At 47.9% G+C, this 23,122-nt stretch overlaps 2 protein-coding genes across 5 annotated transcripts in view; both read left to right on the top strand.

The window, feature by feature from the left end:
* Window positions 1-3,011, top strand: part of ARHGDIB (Rho GDP dissociation inhibitor beta) — a 46,680-nt gene extending 43,669 nt beyond the window's left edge. For all 4 annotated transcript variants that reach the window (XM_063322676.1, XM_063322677.1, XM_063322680.1 and 1 more), the window contains 2 exons: window positions 1,205-1,268; window positions 2,217-3,011. In XM_063322676.1, coding sequence (XP_063178746.1) covers window positions 1,205-1,268; window positions 2,217-2,416 — 264 coding nt within the window. In that variant the 3' untranslated portion in view covers window positions 2,417-3,011. The remainder of the gene's footprint in view (window positions 1-1,204; window positions 1,269-2,216) is intronic.
* A 487-nt stretch (window positions 3,012-3,498) lies between these two features.
* ERP27 (endoplasmic reticulum protein 27) lies at window positions 3,499-22,513 on the top strand. Its single transcript, XM_063325193.1, has 8 exons — window positions 3,499-3,540; window positions 3,698-3,839; window positions 4,066-4,166; window positions 7,111-7,248; window positions 10,733-10,846; window positions 13,855-13,980; window positions 21,045-21,242; window positions 21,956-22,513. Exons 1-8 carry the CDS (start codon window positions 3,499-3,501, stop codon window positions 21,992-21,994), a joined length of 900 nt encoding a protein of 299 aa, XP_063181263.1. The 3' UTR covers window positions 21,995-22,513.
* Window positions 22,514-23,122: the final 609 nt, after the last annotated feature.

Below are 23,122 nucleotides of genomic sequence, written 5' to 3'. Positions count from 1 at the left end.
CTGAGTTTGGCTTGACCTTTTTAGGCACGAGAAAATCTTTAATTCCCACAAAGTGGGAATGGACAGGGAGGAGAGGAAATAATGGCTTTCCATGAAGTACTGGTTCAGTCTGCATTGCTGGGCTTCACGTATGCACAAAAAAGATTTAATATTGTAGCAGTTGGCTGACGATACTTGAGTTTTTATGGATCATGGTATACCCAAATGGTCTAATTTCTCCCCCTCTCCTATTAACCATTGTGTCAGCCATTTCTTCTCTTTCCAGCTGAAAATGAAACTTGGCCACACTGCAGTGTGGCTTCCAGCACTGAAGTGATCATCTCCACAAAGCTGGCTTTGGCAGAGAAGGCAAAAAGGGGTGGAGGATAGTTCTCCTGAAACGGTGGAGGGAAAGTGTTAATGTTGTAGGTTTTGTAGGAAAGATTTCCCTTCTTCTCTGGGGATTGCTTGCTGTCTCAGAGATGACTTTGTCCCCAGAGACACCTCCAGCTCTCTTTTGTGCTACGAAATATTTCCATCTGTATCTGAGCCCCGTTGACAGGAGATGCCTGGAGCCAGACAAGTTTTTCTAACTCTCCCCCTCAGTCCCAAGCCTGGTAAGAGCTGGCACCATGTGAAATCTCCCTTGGGACGTAAAAGGATCTGTCCATCTTGTTTCCAGATTGAGTAGTGCTGCGGCGAGGCATGCTGGAGGGGGACAGCAGGGGATACATCCAAGCTATCCATGGGAGATTTGAGGAAAGATTATGAACAAAACTGTGTCCCTCTGTCTCTTGAGAAGAAACTTGCCAGCTCCCCACAGAGCTCAGAGGGCAGCTGGGAGTTCTCAGCTAATCTTGCCCACCCGTTTGTGCTGGAGGGGTGACTCTAGTTACCCGTCTCTGGCTTTTAGTATGGAAACTATTAACTGGGAACTCCCTGCTTCACTTCGTCCTCATCAGCCCATCCTGGGAAGCTCACTGATGTGCTCCAGTCACCCTCAAAGTCAGGGAAAGGATGGGGAAGGGCAGGAGATGCACGCGGGGTGCTGTAGGTCTCTTGGCGCCTATGGAGAAGTCATGTTAGGACTCACCGCAATGTGCTCTGTGCTGAGCGTTTGAGAACAGTGGTGTAAGGAGCCAGGATGGCTCTCTCGGAAGGGAAAAACAGCAGAAACAGAACCAAAACCCTTCCTATGACACTTACTTTTGGTCACTTCTTGCAGGTAAACAGGGACATTGTGTCGGGACTGAAATACGTGCAGCACACCTACCGGACAGGGGTGAAGGGTGAGTAAGAGACCTTTGTGCCCTGCACACCAGTGCTCCTACCACCGTGTTCCCTCTGCTCAAAGAAGTGTTCCTGCAGTTCTGGGCTGGGACAGAGCCTCCTTTAGCCCCGACGACCCCCCTGCACCACCACACAGGAGGCGAGACTTCTCAGCAGAGTGCGTTAGCCTGTACTCTGCATCACCCAGGCCAACTGTTTCCTGTTCCTGAGTGAACTCAATACGAGCCGGCTCTGGTATCTGTATGCTACACCACTGTCTGCAGCAGCAAAGTCCCCAGAGACACTGTTTAGACGGTCCTTGCCACAGATTTCCTTTCTAGACAGAGCTCTTCACCTTCCCCCACTGCCCCCTGTAGAGTGGCTCAGCTTGTGTGGAGCTTCTCACCCCCTGAAAGCTCTTCCAGATGCATTTAGTAAAATTCAGAGCTGCTCTACAAAGCTTCCTGCTGTCTGTAGAGCCCTGTGTTTGCCCATGACCTCTCTTCTTTGTGCAGCGCTGCCCTGCCTGGACATGGCAGAGGAACACCCCATTTTGCATACACACATCCCAGGTGCATTTTTGCATGCAGCCACCTCTAAGGCTTCAGTGTCCCGTTCAGCACACGCGAGTGGTGTCTTCTCACCAGAAAAAGAGAAGTAGCAGGGGATCAAGAGACATCTTGAGCCATATGCTGGTTGCACCCACTCCTTTCCAGCAGCACACAGATGTGAGAGGGTACAGACTGAGTTGCCTGTCCATCTACTTGTCCATCCATTTATCCTTCCATCCTTGTGCTTCAGTAGGCCACTTTTTCCACTGATTCTGTTCCCTTTGCTGACATGGACCGTCCCTTTCTCTCACCACTATCTCCTTTCTGTCTGTCATTTGTGCTCATGCTTATGGCTTCTTCTCTCCTTTATCATTCCCCACCTGAGGGGCTCATCCCTTGTGGATTGTTTTCTCCTAGTGGACAAAGCCACATTCATGGTTGGCAGCTACGGGCCACGGCCAGAGGAGTACGAGTTCCTGACGCCTATTGAGGAGGCTCCCAAGGGTATGCTGGCTCGAGGCACCTATCACAACAAGTCCTTCTTCACGGATGATGACAAGCATGACCATCTCACCTGGGAGTGGAACCTGTCCATCAAGAAGGAATGGACAGAATGAGTTCACCCAGTTTGCCATCCCCCTTCCCATCCCCTTGCCTCCTGCACCAGTCTCCAGGTGGGCCATGCCCACCACGCTGCTCCTTCCTGCCACCACGGCCGGCCACAGCCCTGGCAGCCCTTCCCGTGGGAGCCGGGGCTCTGTGCCATCCGCGGTCGATGCACAGGCCTGCAGGCGGCCTTTGCTGCTTCTTCTGATACACTGAAAATAACCCGCCCGTTCTCACCACTGCCCCGTCATGACACATAATGGGTTAAATTGGGAAGCATCTCCCTCTCTCTCTCCCAGTACTTCCTCCTGCTGCCTCCATCTCTCCTGTACCAACTCTGGTCCCGGAAGTGCCTTTTCTAGGAAACAAGATCACCTGGCAGGGCGGACTGGTCCCTGGAAAATCCCTATCCGAGTTACACTTGCCATGTGCTCTGACTCATTGTAAATGGTTACTTACCTCCCGTGATGGTCTCCTGGTCTGTATCTGGTGCCCTACCCCGTTAAAATCCATCCTTGTGCAAGCAAAACCAGTCAGGGGGAATGCAGCTAGATGCTGTAACAAGACTTCAGTGTCCCAAGAATAAAACCAGTTTCTTCTTTTCTGCATGAGTGTCACATTCTTTTCTGGAGTATGGCTCTGGAGTGTGTTTTTCAGTGAGGTGGATGTGAAGAATGTGTGATAGGAAGGCTTAAAAGCATGTTTCAGAAGGGAAATAGCCCTCCTCTTCAAAACATCAGCCTAACTATAGGCAAATTATTTCAGAGCTGCTTCCTTTCGGTGTTTCATGAATCCTTACTTGTGATGGAAGTAGACTCCAGGGGTAGTCAGCCCCTGCCTTATCCCAGGTGGCACCTGAATGAGCCATGGGGACTATAACATGGCCTTTTCATGTTTAATGCTTACCATAGCAGCTGTTCCCCATAGCCAGAGCCAATATAAGAGCTGCACGTCCCAGTGGCTGCGCCGCTTGCCAAGCACCAGGGAACATCGGCCCCTCTGGGACCCAGCGCTTGGAGAAGTGCAGTGGCTCCTTCTGTATGGAGTCATGTTCTTACCCACAGGTAAGTCACACAGGTGCAGGGTAGCTGAGATGTCCCGTGCTGTGGGTGAGGATGTGCTGGTGGCAGTGTTGGTGAGGATCTCCAAGGCTGGTGCCTGCAGAGCAGGCAGGGGCTCTCTCCTGGCCAGGTTGTTATCTCTGGAGCTTCGCCCTGGGCCAGCTGCTCCCTTCCCACTGTCCCGGGAGTGACTGTGGGCCCCTGCAGCAGCTGACGTGTCTTTCGCTGAAGAAAGGACCAGAGCAGGGTGGCACGGCAAGGAGAAGTCAAGCTGACACCATGGCGACCTCCGTCTTCCTGTGCCTCTTCATCGTCCTGCTCACCGGGGGCTTCCCAACAGGGTGTGCTGGAGACGGTGGCTCTGCATCCCACAGTAAGTGAGCTTTCCTCCTGGCTCAGGGAAAAGGATGTATCTGCTGTGGGGAGTCCTCCTTATGCCAGGTCTCCTTACCTAGAGCGTGCTGTGCAAGCATGTTGAGCTTGCAGGAGAGGCGTGTGGGTGGGCATGTGAGGGGTGGGATGCTTGCGTGCGTGTTTGGGGAGCCCCTTTGAGCTGCTCTTTGTGTACCCTCTACCCGACCCTGACATCTCCTCTCCAGGCTCAGCTGGCACTGCAGAGAAGCCTGTCCTGTTGAGCAGCACCGCAGACGCCGAAGCCTTCATCAGCGATGCGGAGGTGGCTGTCATTGGATTCTTCCAGGTGTGTTCATAGCACCTCCCCTGCCCCAGCTGTGAGCCCTATCCCACCCTGACAGGAGCATGGGGCTGGACATGGCTTAAACACCTTCCAAAGGCAGCTTCTGTCCTGAAAGGTGCTGGGGCTGTGACAGGCACGTGGAGGGATTTGGTGACAGGCCACAAGGAGAATGCCAGGAATTTGGTCTGTGTGTAGAAAGGGAGATGAAGCAAGGGAGGAAGGTGAAGGAGGTCGTAGGAGCCCTGGAGCAGGAAAGAGGGAAGTGCTGCAGGGGAAGCAAAACAGGAACATGAGTGGCAGAGAAATGGTGCTGGTAAGGGGTGAGTGGGACCGTCAGTTGTTTGCTTCAGTCAGCAAAGACAGAGCAAGGCACTGCCTGCACAACGGGGCTGAGGAAACTGCATTTTATGGAGCAGCGTTGGTGTGGGTCCTCTGAAGTCCAAGAGGATTTGGGCTCAAGCCGCAGCCTCCTCCCAGGGAAGGTATAGGCATGATCTCTCTGTCTTGCTGCTTCGTTCCCTGGAGTTGATATCCTTGGGATCTCTGCTCACTGTCTCTAAATTCAGTTGAATTCAGCCAAAGGTATTAGAGTGACTGATGGGTGTGTGCCGCTTGCCCCCCAGGCATGAGTATTTTTCCTTTGGAAACAAGACAAAAATATTTATTGAGTTAGAGCACCATAAAACAGAGGCCTCTTTAACAGGATCCTCATAATTTTTAAGGTTCCCGAGGTGCACCTTTTCCCCCCCTTTTCCTTGAGCTCCACCCTGGGCTTCTGCTGCCCACGCACTACCTCATGGCTTCTGTCAGAGAAGATGTCATCCTTTCAAAAACAACTCCTTTCTGCAAGCTCCTTCCTCCTCCTGCCCCATGCCTGGGGATGGAGGGCAACCTAGAGGGGGCTTGGTGTAGGACCATGGCACATCGCAGCCAGGACAGAGCGAGGACCGATTCTTCTGCCTCTGCAGCACAAGCAGCAACAAGTGTGTGAGCGCTGGAGGCTTCTGCCCCGGGGGGCTTTTGCTAAGCACTGATCACAGAGCAGCAGCGGCCTTGAGTTTGGCGCCTGTAGGCGTTCAGAGCTCCTCCGGGGTTGCTTTTTTTGCAGTGCTGCAGTCCTGCAAACCAGCCAGGCAATCTGCACACGTAGAACGAAAGTGCACAGACCAGAAGCCTCCTTCCCCTGGGGCAGCTGGCCTGGGTTTTGGCAGGGCTGTCCCCAGGGGCGTGGAGCCTCCTGCCCAGCTACAGGCAGGGGACCGTGGCTTCTTGCCGGGGGAAACAAAGTGAGGCCATAACCGCTGGTGTCTTGTGCCACCGTGGCCTCCCTCCGGCTGCAGGATTTCATTCATCGGAGTCGAGAGGACGCGGGGTCCCGGGGCAGGGAGGGATGGCTGTGCCATCCTGCAGCGTGGGGACAGCCCCGGCTGCCAGGAGCGCGGGGCAGCCGCCAGCGACGTGTCAGGCATTCAGTGCCTGAAGCACGACAGGGCTGCATTTAAACGGTGGATAAAGACGTATGTGTGCCATGAGGGCTTGTCTTGGCTCTCTGCCTGAGAGTATATTCATCCAAATAATGTCCGTGTTCTCTGTTCCCCATAAATTATTTCTCTGCTGCAGCCTTTCAATTCACTGCAGAGCGCAGCTCGGCAAGCTCCCTGTCTAATGAGCACGGCCTCCCTGACTGGGAACAGCATGCCATGATGGAAAAACAGCACGCTGCTCCAGAAACCCTGTGTGTCTGCGAGAAAGGGCCATGCTTGGCCTGATTAAACCCCAGCTTTCCCAGGAATGCTCCAAAACTCAGTGAGGTTATTCCCACCGCAGGCTTTAGCGCTCTCACCAGAGCCATGTCAGTGTGCTGGCATTTCCAAAACAAGTCACAAGAGTTGTTTTTCTTTGAATGCAGGAAGAATTTTGTTTTCCATTCTCTCTGGGCTGAGCTGACGGTTCAAACCAAAAAGAAAAACAAACCAATTTCCAAGCAGAGACTGTGTCTTGAGAATTTAAACCCAATAAGTAGAAGCATCGAAAATACATCACTCAAAAGAAAAGTTGGGAATGGGAATTGCAAGGGAGGCTTTGGCACATGCTAGGGCTGTAGCTAATGCTCGCACTGCAAAAAAGAGAATGAACCTCAAATTACTGAGAAACTGCACATTTCTATCCTTCGATGTAGCTGCATTAGCTATTTTTCAAAGGATGTTTTAAGAAACCTTTTTAAAAGGAACGGGGATACTGTTAATGCAAGGTGTTTAAAAATTAGAAAGCCCTGACTCCAGAACCAGGGTTATTCTAAAAATTATGGGTTTATATATTTATTATACAGACAGAGACACGCATATATATGTGTGTGTATGTGTGTGTGTATACATGTATATGTATTTAAGTGTGCTATGTGCGGATGCTGGGTTTCTCCCCTCTCTTTTAAGATCTCTAGGGCTTCGCATCATCACCTGCGTTACCTGTGAGCGTGGGGGCGAGAAGCGAGGCTTGGGAGAAATGGAAGGCGCGATTCCTGCCACAGCTACCTCGGCATCGCCGCCGGCTGACTCCCCCGATTTCGGGAGGAGAGCTGGTTGCGGGGCAGGGGGGCGAGGGCTGGGGCGGGGGGGGGGCGGGGGGGAATCTCTGCAGCATCCCTCCACGCAGGCATGGTGACAACGAGGAGAGAAACACGCTTACCCCGGCGCCCCCCTCCCCCCACCCCGGGCTCCCCCTCCCTTTGGCTGCCCCCGCGATCTCCCTGCCCTCCCCCCGCTCCCCCGCCGGGCCGCGGCGGGCGGGGGGGGGGAGTGGGGGCGGCTCCGCCGGGCGGCCGCTAGGTGTCGCCCTCGCACCACCTGCGGGCGGGCGGCGGCGGCGGGGGACGACGGGGGTGCCCGGGGGAGGCTCCGCTCCTCACCCCCCTTCGCCCCCCCCCCCCCATTTTTCTCTCCCTCCGCAGGAACCGGAGGGCCCCGAAGCGTCCCAGTTTCGCCTGGCGGCCGGCCGCATCCCGGAGGTGCCGTTCGGCCTCAGCAGCAGCCCCGCCGTCCTGTCCCGCTACGGCGTGGCGGCCAACACCGTCACCATCTTCCGCAGGGTGCGTGGGGCCGCGGCCGTGGGAAGGGGGGTAGTGGGGGTGGTGGGGGTGCTGAGGGGGCTGGGGGTGCCGTGGGATCCGGGGAGCAGGTCCCTCCCCGGGAAACACGACGCCGTGCAGCAAAAGGCTGCGTCTGTATTAACGCGCTGGTTTAGGGGTTCCCCTGCCCCCTGGTTTTGGGGGAGGGGGGCTCTAGGGCAAGCGCTTAAAAACTGCCCACCGTCACAGTACAGAAGCGATGCAATCTCTGGGCAGTGGTGATAAAGAAGAAGATTAAAGCTGCTCATCTCACCTCAGAGCAAGCCACAAAAAAAAAAAAAAAGGCTTGTCATTGACAGTCACTCCGCCTGCCCACCTAAAGAACATGTCCTGCCCCAGAGATGTCTTTTGCTTTTCACTTGCAAAGTGCCCATCACTGTGACACGCAACACATATTACACCTGATAAGATTCTCCATTTTAAGATCTCCTGTGGATCTGGTCCAGCCCCCAGTGTTTTGCAAAAAATGATGTTTGTGTTTCTGAGTGACCTGCCCGGAGCTCAGTATTGCTTGGATGGGGTTTCTGTGGTTTTGGGAAGGCCCCTGAGACACATGAAAAGCATCTAAAGGCCACGTTACAATGGATCAACCCAGCAGGCTTGATATCGAATCTTGCCAAGTGTCACTTCAGGCAGGCAAAGCTGTCTCCCTGGGTGCACAGCTTTTCCATTGTGACTGAAACCAGATCCAGGCTGCGTCTCTGCAGTTACAGATGCTCTGCCAGCAAAAGAAATCCTAAACGCTCTTTTCTGACTCCTGTACCTTGGTGTTTAGAGTTATTCCCTAAATACACTTTGGGCATGGGCCCATTAAAAATGTTACTTTGCAGTTTCTGGCGGACGAATGCCGTGCAAGATCAAATCTTTGTTGACTCCAGCCGTAAGTGCTGGTGCCTCACTGAATTTGAAGGTATATTGGGAAGGGCTGTGCAGTTGGCTCAAGAGTACCGACAAAAGCTAAGACCAAGTATTCTACTGGTTATATCAAATTTCCTTGTGTTGCCCCTTCTCACACAAGTGTGGCACTCGAAAACCGGAGAGTGGGGTGTGTCTGAGGAGGAGAGGGGCCCTAGGTAGCACAAGATGTCCTAAAAGCCCATGAAGTGTTGTGTCGGCAGAGCTCTAAGCACACAGGGTGGGTGGGCAGGATGGAGACACACTAGGGAAACGAAAGGTGGCAGCTTGGCCAAGTTCTACATCCGGGTTGTACGAAGGTTGGACAAAGTCAGTTTGTTCCCCTTTCTCATCATTTCCTGCACCATGTTTACCACTGGCATTATCCAGATAATTCAAAGAGAATGATCTAAGAGTGAGCAATAGGTAGGCAGGTCCTTTTAGTTAACCTTTTATTTGCTATGTGCAGATGTTGCAATCTGAAGCAACACCCATCTCAGTTTTGGTTCTTAGTCATGGTGGTTTTCTTCCAAAAATGTTGAAAAGATCCTTTGTTTTTGCGCTGTGGCAGATAGTGAGGATGACTGCATTGGGAGGCTGCTTGATAAAAGAAAGTGTCTGGATTGTTCGAAGTTGGATTATATTGAATATTCTTTGTTCATAGTCCAGTTTTTGCAGCTGAACTCTTGTTTAATAGGAAAAAAAAAACAACCAAGAAACTAACACGCTAGTCAGGTTCAAATGTGGTTGACAATTCACTTGTCTAATTGTCAGTTTTTCTTAAATTAAGTTATTCAGACACATTATTTTTCCTTTTATTCTGTGCTGAATACTGTGTAGGAGTAAGGGGTCAGAGATTAAAAGGAAAAGAAAAAAGAACTGAGAGAGGAACTTGGAGTAAAATACCCGTTTGAAGAATACAAAGATGCGTGACCAGGATAGCAGTGAATCAGAGGCATAAACTCATTTCTTCTTTGCTTTTGCAGAGTATGAAACATGTATAATGCTTAGATGTTTAAAAGATAATTACAGTAGTAGGAGGAGCTGCTGTCAACTGGTGAGACTTCTTTGCATATAGCAGAGGGAAACTGGTTTATTCTAGTGAGGAATCTGTCCCGATAGACCTAAAAAGAACATAATTAACAGATGCTAATAAGCTGATTATATAGTGTGATGAAGACATTTTGATCAGAGCTTCAACTATTAGATGTAGAATATTTTCCAGCCTTATTTTCTTGAAATCATAAAAGTTGAGCGCAGATTTAGGATATTATTATCTCAAAACGGATATCAAGTGTTTCCAAAAAGCCCATGAAAGTCAAGGAAAGACTTTTTGTGGAGTCTGGGGTGCTTTAGATTGGTTCCCAAGGCCTGTCTGATCTCACCCACCAAGGTGTTGCACTGCCCTGATCCCATTTACTTGAGCAGAGCTGCCCTTTCATTTTATGCAGGAGCAAATCCATGAGAGGAATCAGGCAGCACAGTCCGAAAAGCACCAGTTTGGATTGCCACACAGGGTGCTGTGACCCCCTACCAGATCAAAGACCTTGCCCATGACCACAGAACAGCAAAAAGGGCTTCAGATGTCTGCACACCACTGGAAAAACTAACACAAGATCTTTCAGAGGTCGTACAGATGCAGAGAATAAAATCTAGGGTGTGCACGTGGACTTTTCCTCAGCCCCAAGAACCTCATTCAACACGTGCATCAAAGGCCTTCAAATCTCAGACTTTGATCCTGTCGCTTGTCAGAGCCCAGCATCCCCATGGCTCAACTCAGCCATGTCCCGTGGTGTCGCTGCACGGCAGCTCTGCTCCATCGGGTGGTTTAGCTACCATTCAATGGTGGCCTGCTTTTTCTCTGTTTCCCAGGTCAAGCAAACCTCAATAAAATCACATCGTTTAGGCAAGGGGGTGAAGTGTGGGGAGATGTGTGGCAGGATGGATTTTCCTCTAAAGCTAAAACGTGCTGGGATTGACTTTTTTCTTTTTTTTTCTTTTTTTTTTTTTTTTCTGCTGTACTGAAAAAAAAAGTACTCTTTTTATTGGAGAGATTTCCTGCTTGCACAATGTTTCCAGGAAATCCATACACGCCTATGCCAATGTTTATTACTTGTAGAAGAAATAGAACAAGCAGATGAAGATTTAAAAAAGCGATGTAAAGCCAAAATCGATGTGATGCAAAAGTTAGGCTATTTAATGATCTCTCCCCACAACGCCTAGAATAGTTTATCAGCTAATCCTCCCTGTCTCCAGTGCATCAGGAGCTGATACTGTAAGGATGTCTGGAGTCCTCAGTGATTTCTATTATGCCATGAGTTTGCCTTGTCCTTAGGAGACTGAAGGAGTGCGGAAGATCCTTATCTTGAAATGCAGGCTGATCTCTGTAGGTCGAATTGTTCTGGACGTCTAGAAATGGGAATTATGTGGTGAGAGGAAGGTGGTGTCCCAAGGGGTGGGTGTCTCCATGAGTGACTACCGTCAGCGCCTCTGGAGAAGTTGCTGAGAGGAGAGGACAGCTGTGACTGTAGGTGTCTTTGCATGTCTTCAGGTGGACAATGACCGGAGGGATATGGATATGAACGACAAAGATGTTGATGCTGAGAAGATGACTCGTTTCGTTCGGATGAATGAGCTCCGCCTGGTGACAGAGTACAACCCTGTGGTAATTACCAGCTCCCCACAGCCCTCACCCTGGCCCTTGACCTCCTCCTCATGGGTGTCCTCTGGACCAAAAGTTTGCATGCCCAGATGTGTGCAAGGGTTGTGGCAATGGTGTGGATGTGTTTGGGGAAGCCACACAACTCTTTGCTGCTACTCCATGTGTGAAGTGGGAGCAGATGTTGTACTGGGGCATGCGAGTGGGGCATGGCAGTTGGGGGCGTAGGGAATGGAGGCATGGCGGTTCCTTTACACTTCCAATAAATCTGGGGTGTTGATGGGCAGAGAGTTCCACTTCTTACCACTCCTGATGGCAGCGTTACTTCCTCCCATGGGCATTTGCCGTGTCATGGCGTGCCTGCAGACCCTGCTCAGACATGGTACCCTCTCTTTGGCTGAGAAACCTTGAGAAACATGGAAACTTGAGTGACCTACTCCCAGAAGGCAGGTTTTTCTTTATCACCCAGCACATAGGGCTCGACATAAGCCTGGCTATTTGAAGGCATATTCAAGAGACGGTTGGAAACTTCCCAAGCAAAATTTTTCCCATCGCCTCTATCCCTTACTCTAGAATTCGTCAGTTCAACAACAACAACAACAACAACAACAATCAGACATAGGATACTTCCATGTTGGCCATCTTCATTAGCTCACCCACCTGACTAGCAGTCACTAGGTGCCAGTGACTCTCCCCTGTAGAGGACGACCAAGGATTTAGTCTCCTGTGAAATCTCAGCAGTTCACTGGGCTCATTGCTGTGGAGCCAAAAGGTCTTAGAAGCTCAGATGGCCACAAGTCTGGGACTTTATCATGGCTGATGGGGTCTTTTGTGGAATTCTGAGTAGTTGCAGCAGTGCTGAACAAGCTCAATTTCATCAAACAAGAATGGCCCAACCTGTTTCAAAGCTATACTTTTTTAAAACGGTGCCAAGGATCAGCTAAGGGGGCGGCCACATTCCCCAGCTGAGGTGCAGCATGCCAGTTGAGAGAGCATTTTGTTTTGGAAGTGCAACATTTTGTTTCCAGGATGAAATACTGTAGGAGTTCTGTTTTTTTCTTTTTTCTTTGAAAAAAAAAAAGTGGACTTGTTTTTTTGTCTCGATAAGGGATGTGAAAAAAACATTTCAAAATCACGGAATATTTCTGGGGACAGAAAAGCTATATCCTGCCCCGTTGTCTTTACAGCCCTTTGAGAACACCCAAGTCATGTCAGCGGGGATGTTCTTGTTATCTTTATAGACGCCCAGGCCTTCTGAACCCTTGGAGCCTCCACTGCATTTTTTGGCAATTTGTTAGATCACGGCACTTTATTCTTGTATTTCTGCTGATGCTTTGGGCTCTCCCTCTATGGTGTCCTGTTCAGCAGCCAGGCTGTCTCCCTGACCGAGAAGTCCTGAGCTGTTCAGCTGGTCCCCTCCACCCTGACTATCAGTACACATGTTCCAGTTTTTTTCCCTGACACTCTGGAGTCCTATCAAGGTGCTGGAATTAACAGTGCCTCCTGCAGTCCCCAGCCTTCCCAGTTCCTCTAATAGAGCTTGGTTTTCCATAAATATTTATTCCCGGTGCATATGCTGTTTACATCTAAGCATGCTGCAGAGGCTGGGGTCACGCAGATCACATGGAGTGCTGCCAAGAGTTTTTCTCCCTGTCCTGGGGCCCTTACTGTTTCGCCCACATACTTTAGGCATTTTTAGGCAATGCTTCCCCTGTGTGCTTTCCAGGAGAGTCAGATGTGACCCAGCCGTGTTGATGAGTTCTGCTGATGGCTCTTGCACAAGGTTGCGTGGACAGGCACACCTTTGTGCGGAGCTGCTGGAGGAACTGTGGCTCCAGCCCTGCCTGCTCTCAGCCCAGCCTTGTCGTGGCCCTTGGTGCTGGCTGTCTTCACCCTCACCTTCAGCCCTGTCCTCTCCCATGAGGTCTTCTAATGCTCTACAGCCTTGGTTTGCACCCCCTCTACTTCCCCCTGCCCCCTCTGCCCACCAGAGCACTGCCCCACTTTCTCACCAGAGCAGCGAAGGGATGCAAAATGGCTGATAAACATTAGGCTAACGGCAGAGTCCCCGCTGCCAAAAATTAGATGCTTTGCAGTGCCTGGCTCTTGCCAACACGCACTCCCTGACCCCTTCCTTATTGCTCCTGGAGCGTGTGGAAACTTTCTGCTCCCGCTTGGCGGGGAGCTGCCCCGTCTGCGCCTCCGTGGTTTCGGTGGCAGAGGGGAGGCAGCAGGTCTGGCCCAGCTGCTGTTTGGTTTGAGGGAGAGGCTGCAGGAAGCGGGCAGGAGGAGAAGTGAGATGACGAGCGAGCGAGTGAGTGAGTGAGTGAGAGCCTGGAGATGGTGCGGCAGCTCCTTGGGCAGTGCCAGCCCCGTCTCCTCACAGAGGGGCCAGTGTGTGCTGCCTGCTTGGCCCTTGCTCAGGGGACGAGGGACAGCCACGTCCTCTCCCACTGCAGAGGCAGTTTTAACGCTCGGCACTCCGGAATGTCCAGGCCTTGGGGTCGCTGAAACTCATCCCCATCCTACACACAGCTAAATGCTAAAGAAAGGAAACAAGGGGAGACACCAACCCTAACTCTACAAATCCTTCCCACTTTCTTGCTCCTATTTTGGCCGGGTGCTGGACCTCAGAAGGTCACCCTTACGTTCGGTGTTTGCTGGCTTTCCCTGTCCGTTTCCTTGCCCTCTAGACTTCTGCTTGCTGTATCCAGGCAGTCCACCTACCTGGACACTGACCATCCCAAGGCAGGTGATGAACCTTTGTGGTCTTCAGACTCTTGTCTTGGGAGTAAGAAAACCAGGAGGTTAAATGCTTCCATAAAGAACCCAGATTGAATCAATCCTGCGTTAAAGAAAGCTGTTCTGCTTGTGAGCTGATTTGCAAAGATATCTCAGCTGAAGCACGAGGATTGATGTCCCTCTGGCAGTGCATCCAATGCAGATGGAATGTTCTCAGACTCCTTGTCTCTGTGTGTTTCTCTCTCTGTCTGTGCTGGCCATGTTTTCGGCAGACGGCAATAGGTGTGATGCAGAGTTCACTCCAGCTTCACCTCCTCCTGATCACAGACAAGATGTCCCCAAAGCACCCTGAACGAATGCGCAAATATCGGGCTGCAGCGGAGCTCTTCAAGGGGAAGGTAAGTCCAAACAGAGAGGAAGGGGAGCCATTAGGGAGAAAAAAGGGAGAACACGATTTATGCCGTGGATGGGGAGGACAGAATCTCCTTCTCTGTGCATTAGGGGAGCAAAGGCCAAGTGCCAGGAAAAGAGGATCAGCTGCATAATTAAGTGGAGGGGTTGGATCTGTTCACCTTTTGCCAGTTTGCCTCCTCGTGGGGAAAATATCCTCTGTATCCCTGGAAGCGTTCAAGACAAGGCTGGATGGGGCTTTGAGCAACCTGGTCTAATGGGAGGTGTCCCTGCCCATGCCAAGAGGGTTAGAACTAGATGATCTTTAAGGTCGCTTCCAACCCAAACCACTCTGTGATTCTGTGAGTCTGTGGTTCTATGATCCTGCTCCTCTGCACCCTCAGTGGGACATTATGTGCTTCCTTGCTTCTGGTCCAGAAGCACTGGGAGATGACAAGCAGCTGCTGCACTTCAATCTGGCGATGGTTGCATTCCACTGGTGTGAGAGGTGATTTTGTATATACAGCCTGCAATATGCCAAGGAGCATTATATAAGTGACCAGACGGCAATTACTGTCATGGTGCTTCTTAACCCGTTGCCTTCTGGTTGGATCCTGGGGAAACAGCTATTTTAAAGGAGTCGCAAATGGGTTTGTCGGATTTTCCGCACTAAGGTGATGGGACAGATGGGGTCTTTCAGAGAAATTTCACCTGGCTCCCACCCCTCTATGGGCAGGGCTCCCCAGATAATAAATCTTCCCATGGCTGATTCTCTGCCAGCAGCTGGATTACAGGGGAATTTGTGTCCAGGGAACAGAGGAAGGAACTGCCAAGCACAGGAGGATTGTGAACAACAGGAAGGCATTTGGGGCAAGGGAGAACAGCAGATGGGAGGGGGCAGAAGATCATAGCAGCGGGGAAGGCTGAGCTGAGAGGCAGTGGAAGAGATCTTCCTGGCAGAAGAGTGGAGCTGGAAAGAGTTGGGGTTTGAGAACAAGAACGTCCGCGTGCATCTGTTTGTGGTACTGAAGCGGCAGATTAAATGTCAACTATATCCTCATCTTCAAATGGAGGGGCCTCCTCAGATCCGTGCACCCTCAAAAGTCTTGAGACTTGTTTATGGCAGGACTACTTTGGACCTTGCCATCTTTCCCTCCCAGGCAGAAACCATGCATCAAAGTCAAAAGGTCTCTTCAAAAGTATTTTGCTTTGATGAATACATGAAGATAAAAGAAGACTCATTTATCTGAAAAATTCCAGCCCTCTCATGTGAGATGTGTGTTATAGTGACGCCATTACCACTGTCCTCCATGAGCAGCAGAGTCTGATTCAGGTCTCACCTGAGCAGCTAACTATTCTAACACAGCACATTGCTGTTTAGCATCACTATCCTTTGCTGATGCAGCTGCAGCGAGTTTTTTCTTCATGTGACATGCCTAGATCTGTCAAAATGTGAATAATTTTCCTAGAAATACTTCACAAAACATTGGATAAAATGTTGTACTGAAGTCCAGACAATTTATGAATTGCCAGCAAGCCAAATCTAACTTTTTTTCATTTGTGCAGGCAAGTTTCCCACTGAATCAGTCTAGAGGTTTGCCAGAGTAAAATATAGAGATTAAAGATGTGGGATTTAACTAATTTTTTCCACTTTACTGGAGTGGTACTGCAGGACATGTAGGTGAAGGGACTTCAAAAAGGAGTCTAATAAATTGTTTTTCCCAAAGGAGTAGCACTCTGTGGAGTAAATAGTGATTTGGACTGCCCTCTTACAAAGCAGTAAGAGAGAGCTCGGATCCCTCTGTTGGGTCTTAGATCTGGAGTAAGAAGAGCAATAAGACCACTTAGGTTTATCTCCGTTGCTCTGTCATGTAGAAAGACATGAATTAGTTTGGGTATCAGAAGCAGCCACCGCACTATACCATGGAAATCTCTGCTGGCTCGTTTTCCTAAGAGGAGTTGTCTGTTGTCAGGGCTACCGAGTTAACTAAGGTTTTCTTCAAAACAAGTAAAGTAATGAGTAGATTTTGCCTTTTTGTGGCCCGCAAATTGTCTGTGAATAAATGCAAGATTCTTGACTTGAGTTTTTTTCAGGATTACCAGCGAATAATTCATAACCTCTGGGCTGGTGATGAAAGGCTTGTTTGTACTGTGGGGTGAGGGCTGTCAGTGGTTTGAGCAAGGAATCATTGCTGTGCAGTGGAGAGGTGTTCAGGCTCCCTGAGAGCATGTACCACTGCGTCCAGCAGCGCTTCACAATGACTGCAGCGTGCTGGAACAGTGTGGGGAGACTCAGCGTGTGTTGCATCTTCTCCACGATGCCAGTGCAGAACACAGACAGAGCCTCGAGAGCGTTCCCAAGCAGGAGAAGGGGTACTGATCCTTTCACATATCTCTGCTGCACTCTGAGGGAAGAGGAGTCCTTGTTATTGTCGTCACCAGGTGGAAGGAGAAGAAAAACTTGTTGCTTGGATTGATAGAGAGATGAAGGGGAACGGCTGCCGCTGAGCGACTGACCCCAAGAGCGAAGAAAATCATAGAATCATAGAATCATGTAAGTTGGAAAACACAACGTTAAGATCATCAAGTCCAACCATTAATGGATCATGAGGAGATTTCAGTTCCTGGATTATGGTCCATTCATCTCTGGTTTATGATCTTTTCATTTTTGCTCAAGAGGAAGCTGAGACTTTCAGCTGGAGGATCCATGAGGCTGTGTGGAGAGGACCATTATTTGAAAATGGCTTGAACTGCACCCTGAGCCGCAGTGAGTGTCTGAAGACAGTCTAGATTCCTCTAGATTTTATCGTGGAACCTGGGGGCTATAAAATACTGGAGAAGAAAGTATGAATGTTAGATGATGCTAAGCCAGCAAGAGCTGACAAGAATAAGAAGAAATATGGTACTTTTACAGCAGACTTTAAGAAACAGTTGTGGGTGGGTAACAGTGAACAGACAGGGCTCAGAGCACTGCAGCTGCAGGAGTGAATCCACCAGCCTTCTTGGAAGGATCCCACTGCAATCAAAGATGTGCTTATGTGAGAAAGCACTGCCAAGAGTCCAGGCTTTCTGCTGGAAAGGAAATGTCAGGGTTTGCGTTGCTGAGCCAAAATAGCATCAGCATCTTCAGTTTTCTTTCCACAGTATCAGAGTATAACATGACACACAGAGCTGGTGTACCTCCTGAGTGTTTGCTCAGGTTTCAAGAAGGTGATGCTGGGAATAACAAAAGCAGCTTTTGCTGCAACTGATATAACTGGTTTACAATGTCAAAATGATTTGGGTGGAGATGTTTGGAAAGTCCCTTTTAATTCATATGTAGGCCCATTTAGAAATGGGTTCTGAGAAACTCCTGAGAGTCCTTCAGGAGTTCTTCCATGGAAATGAAAGGTGCACTTTCTCTTGCAGACAGTCATTCATACACTTTTTATTTTTCTTGTCAGGCATTAATGGCTCCAGAACTGAGAGAGGTAATATTTAGAGATGCCTCTTTTAGCCATAAACAGGGGAACCTGTAAATAAGGGTTCTCTACGTCACTTAACAGATATCTACAGTAAAATTGTTTTTGTAGCTTGCTTTTTTTTTTTAAATTCATGACTCATGTTTTCATTTTGCTTTGAGGTACTATGTAAGCTGTGTAAGAAATTACTCAAACTTCAGAATTTCATCTTTTTGCTTATACAGTCTCCTCAAAGAATGAAGGTTGCAGCTCCATGAAGTTCAAAGTCAAATGTTGGACATGAGGCTTGATCATCCTTCCTGTTTGTCTTCCTTAGAGGAGAAACTACGCAACATCAAGTTGGTTTCTACCACTGCAGTACTATTTTCAATTAACTTTAATTCCTTGGGCAATAACATCATTCCTTATCTTAGTATTTACTGGGAACTCGATGTTCTAAAAGCACTGGGCTAGGAATCAAGTTGTCAAGACACCAAGACAGCACCAGTGTAGAAAATTTTCTGAAAGAGAGCTTATTGCAGGTGACAGTGCACAAATGATATCACACTGGGTTCTGTGTTCTTGGACTATCATATGTGGAGGGGAGAATTTGTGTTGGGAGTTCCTCATCCATGCAGGAAATCCGTCACTGGCTCTAGCAGCAGACCTCTGAAGGCAAGAAGATTGATACAAAATGAAAAGAATCGTTTCAGAAATGAAACAAACAGCTATCGTACAGCATAGTATAAAATAAAAATGAACTTTCTGTTTTGGATGGAACTTCCTGGTTTCCAGCAGTGGAAGAGTTGTCATCATAAGTGGGAGTTGTTTTGGTGAATTATAGCTTTGGTAAGTTGTGTGAGCTAAGGCTTTAGGCTCTTTTTAGTACTGGTAGAGAAGGACACACATGTCCTTCCTCCTCTTGTAAAATAAGTGGAATCAAGTGCCATTTAGTGTACCAGTTATTGTAGAGGTTGCTTAGATGACTGGCTGAGAAAAGACTTAAGATCTAGATGGCAGAAATTAAGCAAGGCGAATCTTGTCTCGTGGTCAGTATAATTTTCCATGGTCACTGCATTCATTCTTTATGATTAGAGCTGTCTGGGAATCTCTGAACAAAATAAATTCTTTAGAAGAAAATGCCAGTTCCACTAGGTGGCACCTATCATGGAAATGTTCCTATTGAGAAACCTGCTTGGTTTCCAGCTGCTGAGGAGACCAGGCTTCCAGTGCTTGTGCTCTCAGTACTCTGTACCTTACAGACTGCCTCACAGGCGTGACTTTGAGGCCACACAAGCCTTGGGGGGGACCGCTGGAGCACATCCAGCATAGGATACATGGCCTGTCCTTTTGCTGAAGGAAGATTCATAGAATCATAGAATGGTTCGGGTTAGAAGGGACCTTAAAGATCATCAAGTTCCAACCTCCCTGCCATGGTCAGGGACACCTTCCACTAGACCAGGCTGCTCAAAGGCCCATCCAACTTGGTCTTGAACACTTCCAGGGACGGGGCAGCCACAACTTCTCTGGCACAACTTACTCTTTTATTCTTACCCTGTTCTTTGTATTAATGGATAAAATATGCACAGCTTTTTAGTTTCGGGAATTTTAACAAAGGCTGGAAGCTTGGTACATTGAAGAATGTTGACTAACATTTATTTATATTACCATTTTAAAATGCTATTTATCTTTTTTAAAGGTGGAGGAGATTTTGTATGGAAAGTGACAACATTTAACAACCTAGGTATTCTAAATGCTTTGGTTTTTTTATTAATTTCTTGTTTAACTCTTGTTTAATAAAACATTTTTGTCTAATGAATCTTTCATAGAGAAAACCAAAAGCTGGTGAATGAACTGGTGAAAATGTAATACCATTTCCTGTACCAGTCCTCTGAAAGTGCTTCCCTCCAAACTGGCCTCTGTTTCCAGCTTGCTTGTTGGAAGGAGAGCCCTAAAATATAAATATTGCTGCTCCAGCTGAAAGCCTCTTGGATCAGGTCCTTAGACCTGTGACCCTTCTCTTGCTTGGTGTTTTATCCTGCAAAAGGATGAATTTAGCATTCTGGAAGGAGTTTCCCCCAATCTGCTCACTAGCGTGTTGCCCTTGGAGCACAGTTGACTTTCGGAAGAGAAATTACAAGTGGTAAATATCACATATCCCGTGAAAGTGTTGTTCCTGTCTCTGTATCAAAGTGATTATCTGCAATTAAACCTTACACTAACCTAACTATCCCTCTGTCCCATAGGCTGTTGCCTAGGAAAGTTTCCAGATATATTTCGGTTTTTTATAGAACATAAATTTAATAAAGAGTTTGAGATTTACCAAGTTTATTTTTGGAGAAGAAAAAAGTTTTGAACTAACTTGAGTGTTCTTGATTGAAAAGGAAGAAAAACATGAGTCACAGCCTGGGAACTGGGCACATCATCTTCACATTGCATTACTTTTCTTTTTTTAAACTCTTCTTTTTTCTTCTATATGTTAAGTCATATCCATGTCCATAGGTACATTGAATATGCTAAGCCCAGTAGACTTCATAGGATAAAGAAAAGCTAAAATGATGCATGTTAGCTGGATGTTTGTTTCATTGACTTGGATGTCACCTGCCAAGGGATTCTATTTAATCGGATTAAATTTTCAATTGCTGCATTTATTTTCTTTTATAAAATTTATGTGTAATGTTTGTATCTAGTATTAATAGATAATTTAACAAATATTTTTGAGATAAATGTATATTTTATTGATAATATTTCAGATTCAAACATTTTAAATTTATACCAATTCCCACTGCACCTATAAGATCTCAGTTGAAACTTACCCTTAAAATAAAATCATGGAGTTGGTCACCAATTCTGATAAATCCGTACTATTGAATCATCCCAGCAGAATCCTAATCCTTGGCTTGATCTTGCTGTCCAAGACTATTCATGATCCCAGAAAACTGTAGGTTATTCTCATCCTGACTTATTAATTGTTGGGCTTGTCTCCCCAGGTATGAACAACCCTCCACTGAGCTGGGCTGTATGGACATTGGTGTCTTGCCAACAACTGTTTCCTAAATGATTGCATCTTCATTTCTATTCACTTAAGCTCACTTAAATACATCCTTTGTGTTTGGTACTCTCATGTTCTTATCCTTGCAGGCTCCTGCTGCCCTATACTTCACTCCCACAATCTTGCAATTGAGTTTGATTCTCCACACACCAAAAATCCTTTTCACTCTGCCACTCTAGGTCTTGCATGGATGCGAATACCTGATCCAAATATCATGCAAGTAGAGGAGTTAGATTCTTTTACATGTGCCGCTAGGATAAAAGACATCTTGTTTCTTCATCTGTTAAGAGAATAGAAGCGGAGACTGCCTTCCTGCCATACTGTAGATATATTTTTAAAGAGGGTGAAAGCAGACACTTTGTTTGGTCGTGTAAGTCTGGACTTGATAAAATACAGAAAAATGCACTGCATGGAGCAGTTAGATAATGGCAGAGGGAAGTGTTGTCCTAACAGAGTACGGTAGGTTTTCTTTAACTTTTTATAAAAATATCACTGTTAATCTTCATATGATCACGGTTTGGGGATCTGCTCTCTCTCTGTTTCTGTTTTGTTCACCTTTCCTCTCCCATTTCCATCACAGATTCTCTTTATCCTGTTAGACAGCAATTTGAAGAGCAATGAACGAATAGTGTCATTCTTCAAACTGAAGAAGTCCCAGCTGCCAGCTCTGGCTTTATTCCATGCACCAGATGAGGAGCAGGATGTGTTGACTCTGGATGAAGTCTCCATTGAGCGTATACAGGACTTCTGTAATCGTTTCTTACAAAGAATGCAGAAGGTAAAGGGGGACTCCTGTACAGTCCACAGGAAGTGGGGATCTTGTAGGACGATGCTGTTTCTCACAGGGCTCTTGAAGATGACTTCAGTTCCTTGAATTCCTCCCCACCCCTTCCACCTCTTTCATTTTCATTTGCACCTGAATATCAGAAAAGCATTAGATCTAGAGCAGAGCAGAGATGGATGTCTTTGCAGAGTCTCTTTCTTCATTGACCTCTGCCTTCTAGTCTACAGAAAGAAGACTTCACTGACCTCTGCAAATGTGTGAAGGTCTTGGTGAGGCATCTTTTTTCTGGGATGGGGAGACAGTGTAAAGGGTGCTTTTGGACACTGGGAACGGGCGTGGTGGATGGCAGCACATAAGAGAGGATCAGAGAGACAGTGGCATGGATAGCAAGGAAATCTATCAAGAAGGCGACAGAACAGACTACACAGACGAGGGCTCAGGACTCTACCAGAGGTCTCTGCTGGGAGAGGGACAATTTAATCTCCATGTTCATTCAGTGTTAAGAGTTCTCTCTCTGTCAAAGCTCATCCTACTATAGCACAGGGGCTTTGTGTGTCAGGACCCCGTGTTGTGCAGCTGCAATGGAATAGGCAAGGCAGTGGCATAGACAGCAGAGGGAGGCGTTTAAGTGGGTTTATTTCCTTTTATTGCTGTGCTGAGAAACCGAGCAACGTCAAAACTGATTTCATGCCTCTAATGTGTTTTAGAAAGAAGACGAACGTGAGGAGAAGAATGAGGAGCTCTGATTCTTTCTCAGCCAACAGGATGACTGTGCCCAGAGTTATCTGTTTCTGGTGTATGAGGAGTTTTCTGAGCTCCGCAGCTCAAGAATTCCTGAGATAGTAGGATTAAAGGGCCAAATCAGTCACAGATTTCCATCTCCATGCTATGTACATATATGCTGTCTGTCCTCTCTAGGAATCTCTTCTCCCTTCTCATTTGCTGGCTTCATCTCTCTTTCTCAGTACTCCAGGAGATCTGGTATTGCCCTACACTGTGTCCTTCCATGTCACCTCTGATGGAGCAAAGTGTGATATAGGAAAAGGGCAATATCAGAGATAAAGCTTGTAGTTCACAGGTATCTGTTTCCCTCATTTTCTCTGCTTTTGGTGCCATGCTGGGATCCACTAACATTAGGAACAGACTGGTTGCTTGTCGTCACACGAACTTTTCCATTTATTTTACTAAATAAAGCAGAAAGTGTATAGCCTGAATTTTTATGCAAATATGTGATTTCCCACTCCCCATGTCTTTCACTTAAGGACAAAGCCTGTGCGTTTCTGAGTGAGCAAGCTCAAAAATCTCCTTTCTCTGAATTAAACCAGGCTTGCAATGCCTAACCAGTCAGACTGGTTGCTAAGAATCATTCCTCATGGAACTGGAGCCATCATCAACAGATATTTCCACCAGGATGAGAGATTTCTGTGAAGGTTTGGGATCAGAACAGCACTGGGTACAGCAGATCTGAGCTGGTGCAGCAAAAATGAATGAGCCTAAGATGCAGATTGAGGCTAAGAGGAATGGGAACTGTGGCAGAAGAGCAGTGTGAAGTTGCATTGCAAGATAAGGGGTAACTCCACACTGCATTAGAGGGAAGGGCTAATGTCTGTGTATTGACCTCGGATATCCCTCAGAGGTCCCAGGGCTAGTGTACAGGGGATGGGGACTTTGCAGGCGTGGCGTATGAGCCATCCCTGTTCTGCTGTGCGAGATGCATGCAGTAGGGTTGCCTCATACTTGGCTCAGCATCCTTTGGCATGAAGTATGGATGCTCCTGTCAAACAGTGACTGCATTGTCTCTCAGGGCTTGAGAAACTTGGCTTGGGACAGGGAGCCTAAGAGGCATAGAGCTGAGAAACCTCAGCCCTTTCTCA

The sequence above is a fragment of the Chroicocephalus ridibundus genome, chromosome 1, assembly GCF_963924245.1.
Source record: "Chroicocephalus ridibundus chromosome 1, bChrRid1.1, whole genome shotgun sequence".
NCBI lineage: Eukaryota > Metazoa > Chordata > Aves > Charadriiformes > Laridae > Chroicocephalus > Chroicocephalus ridibundus.
Note: the sequence above shows the minus strand (reverse complement) of the source record. Positions and strands in the feature narration are given on the sequence as shown.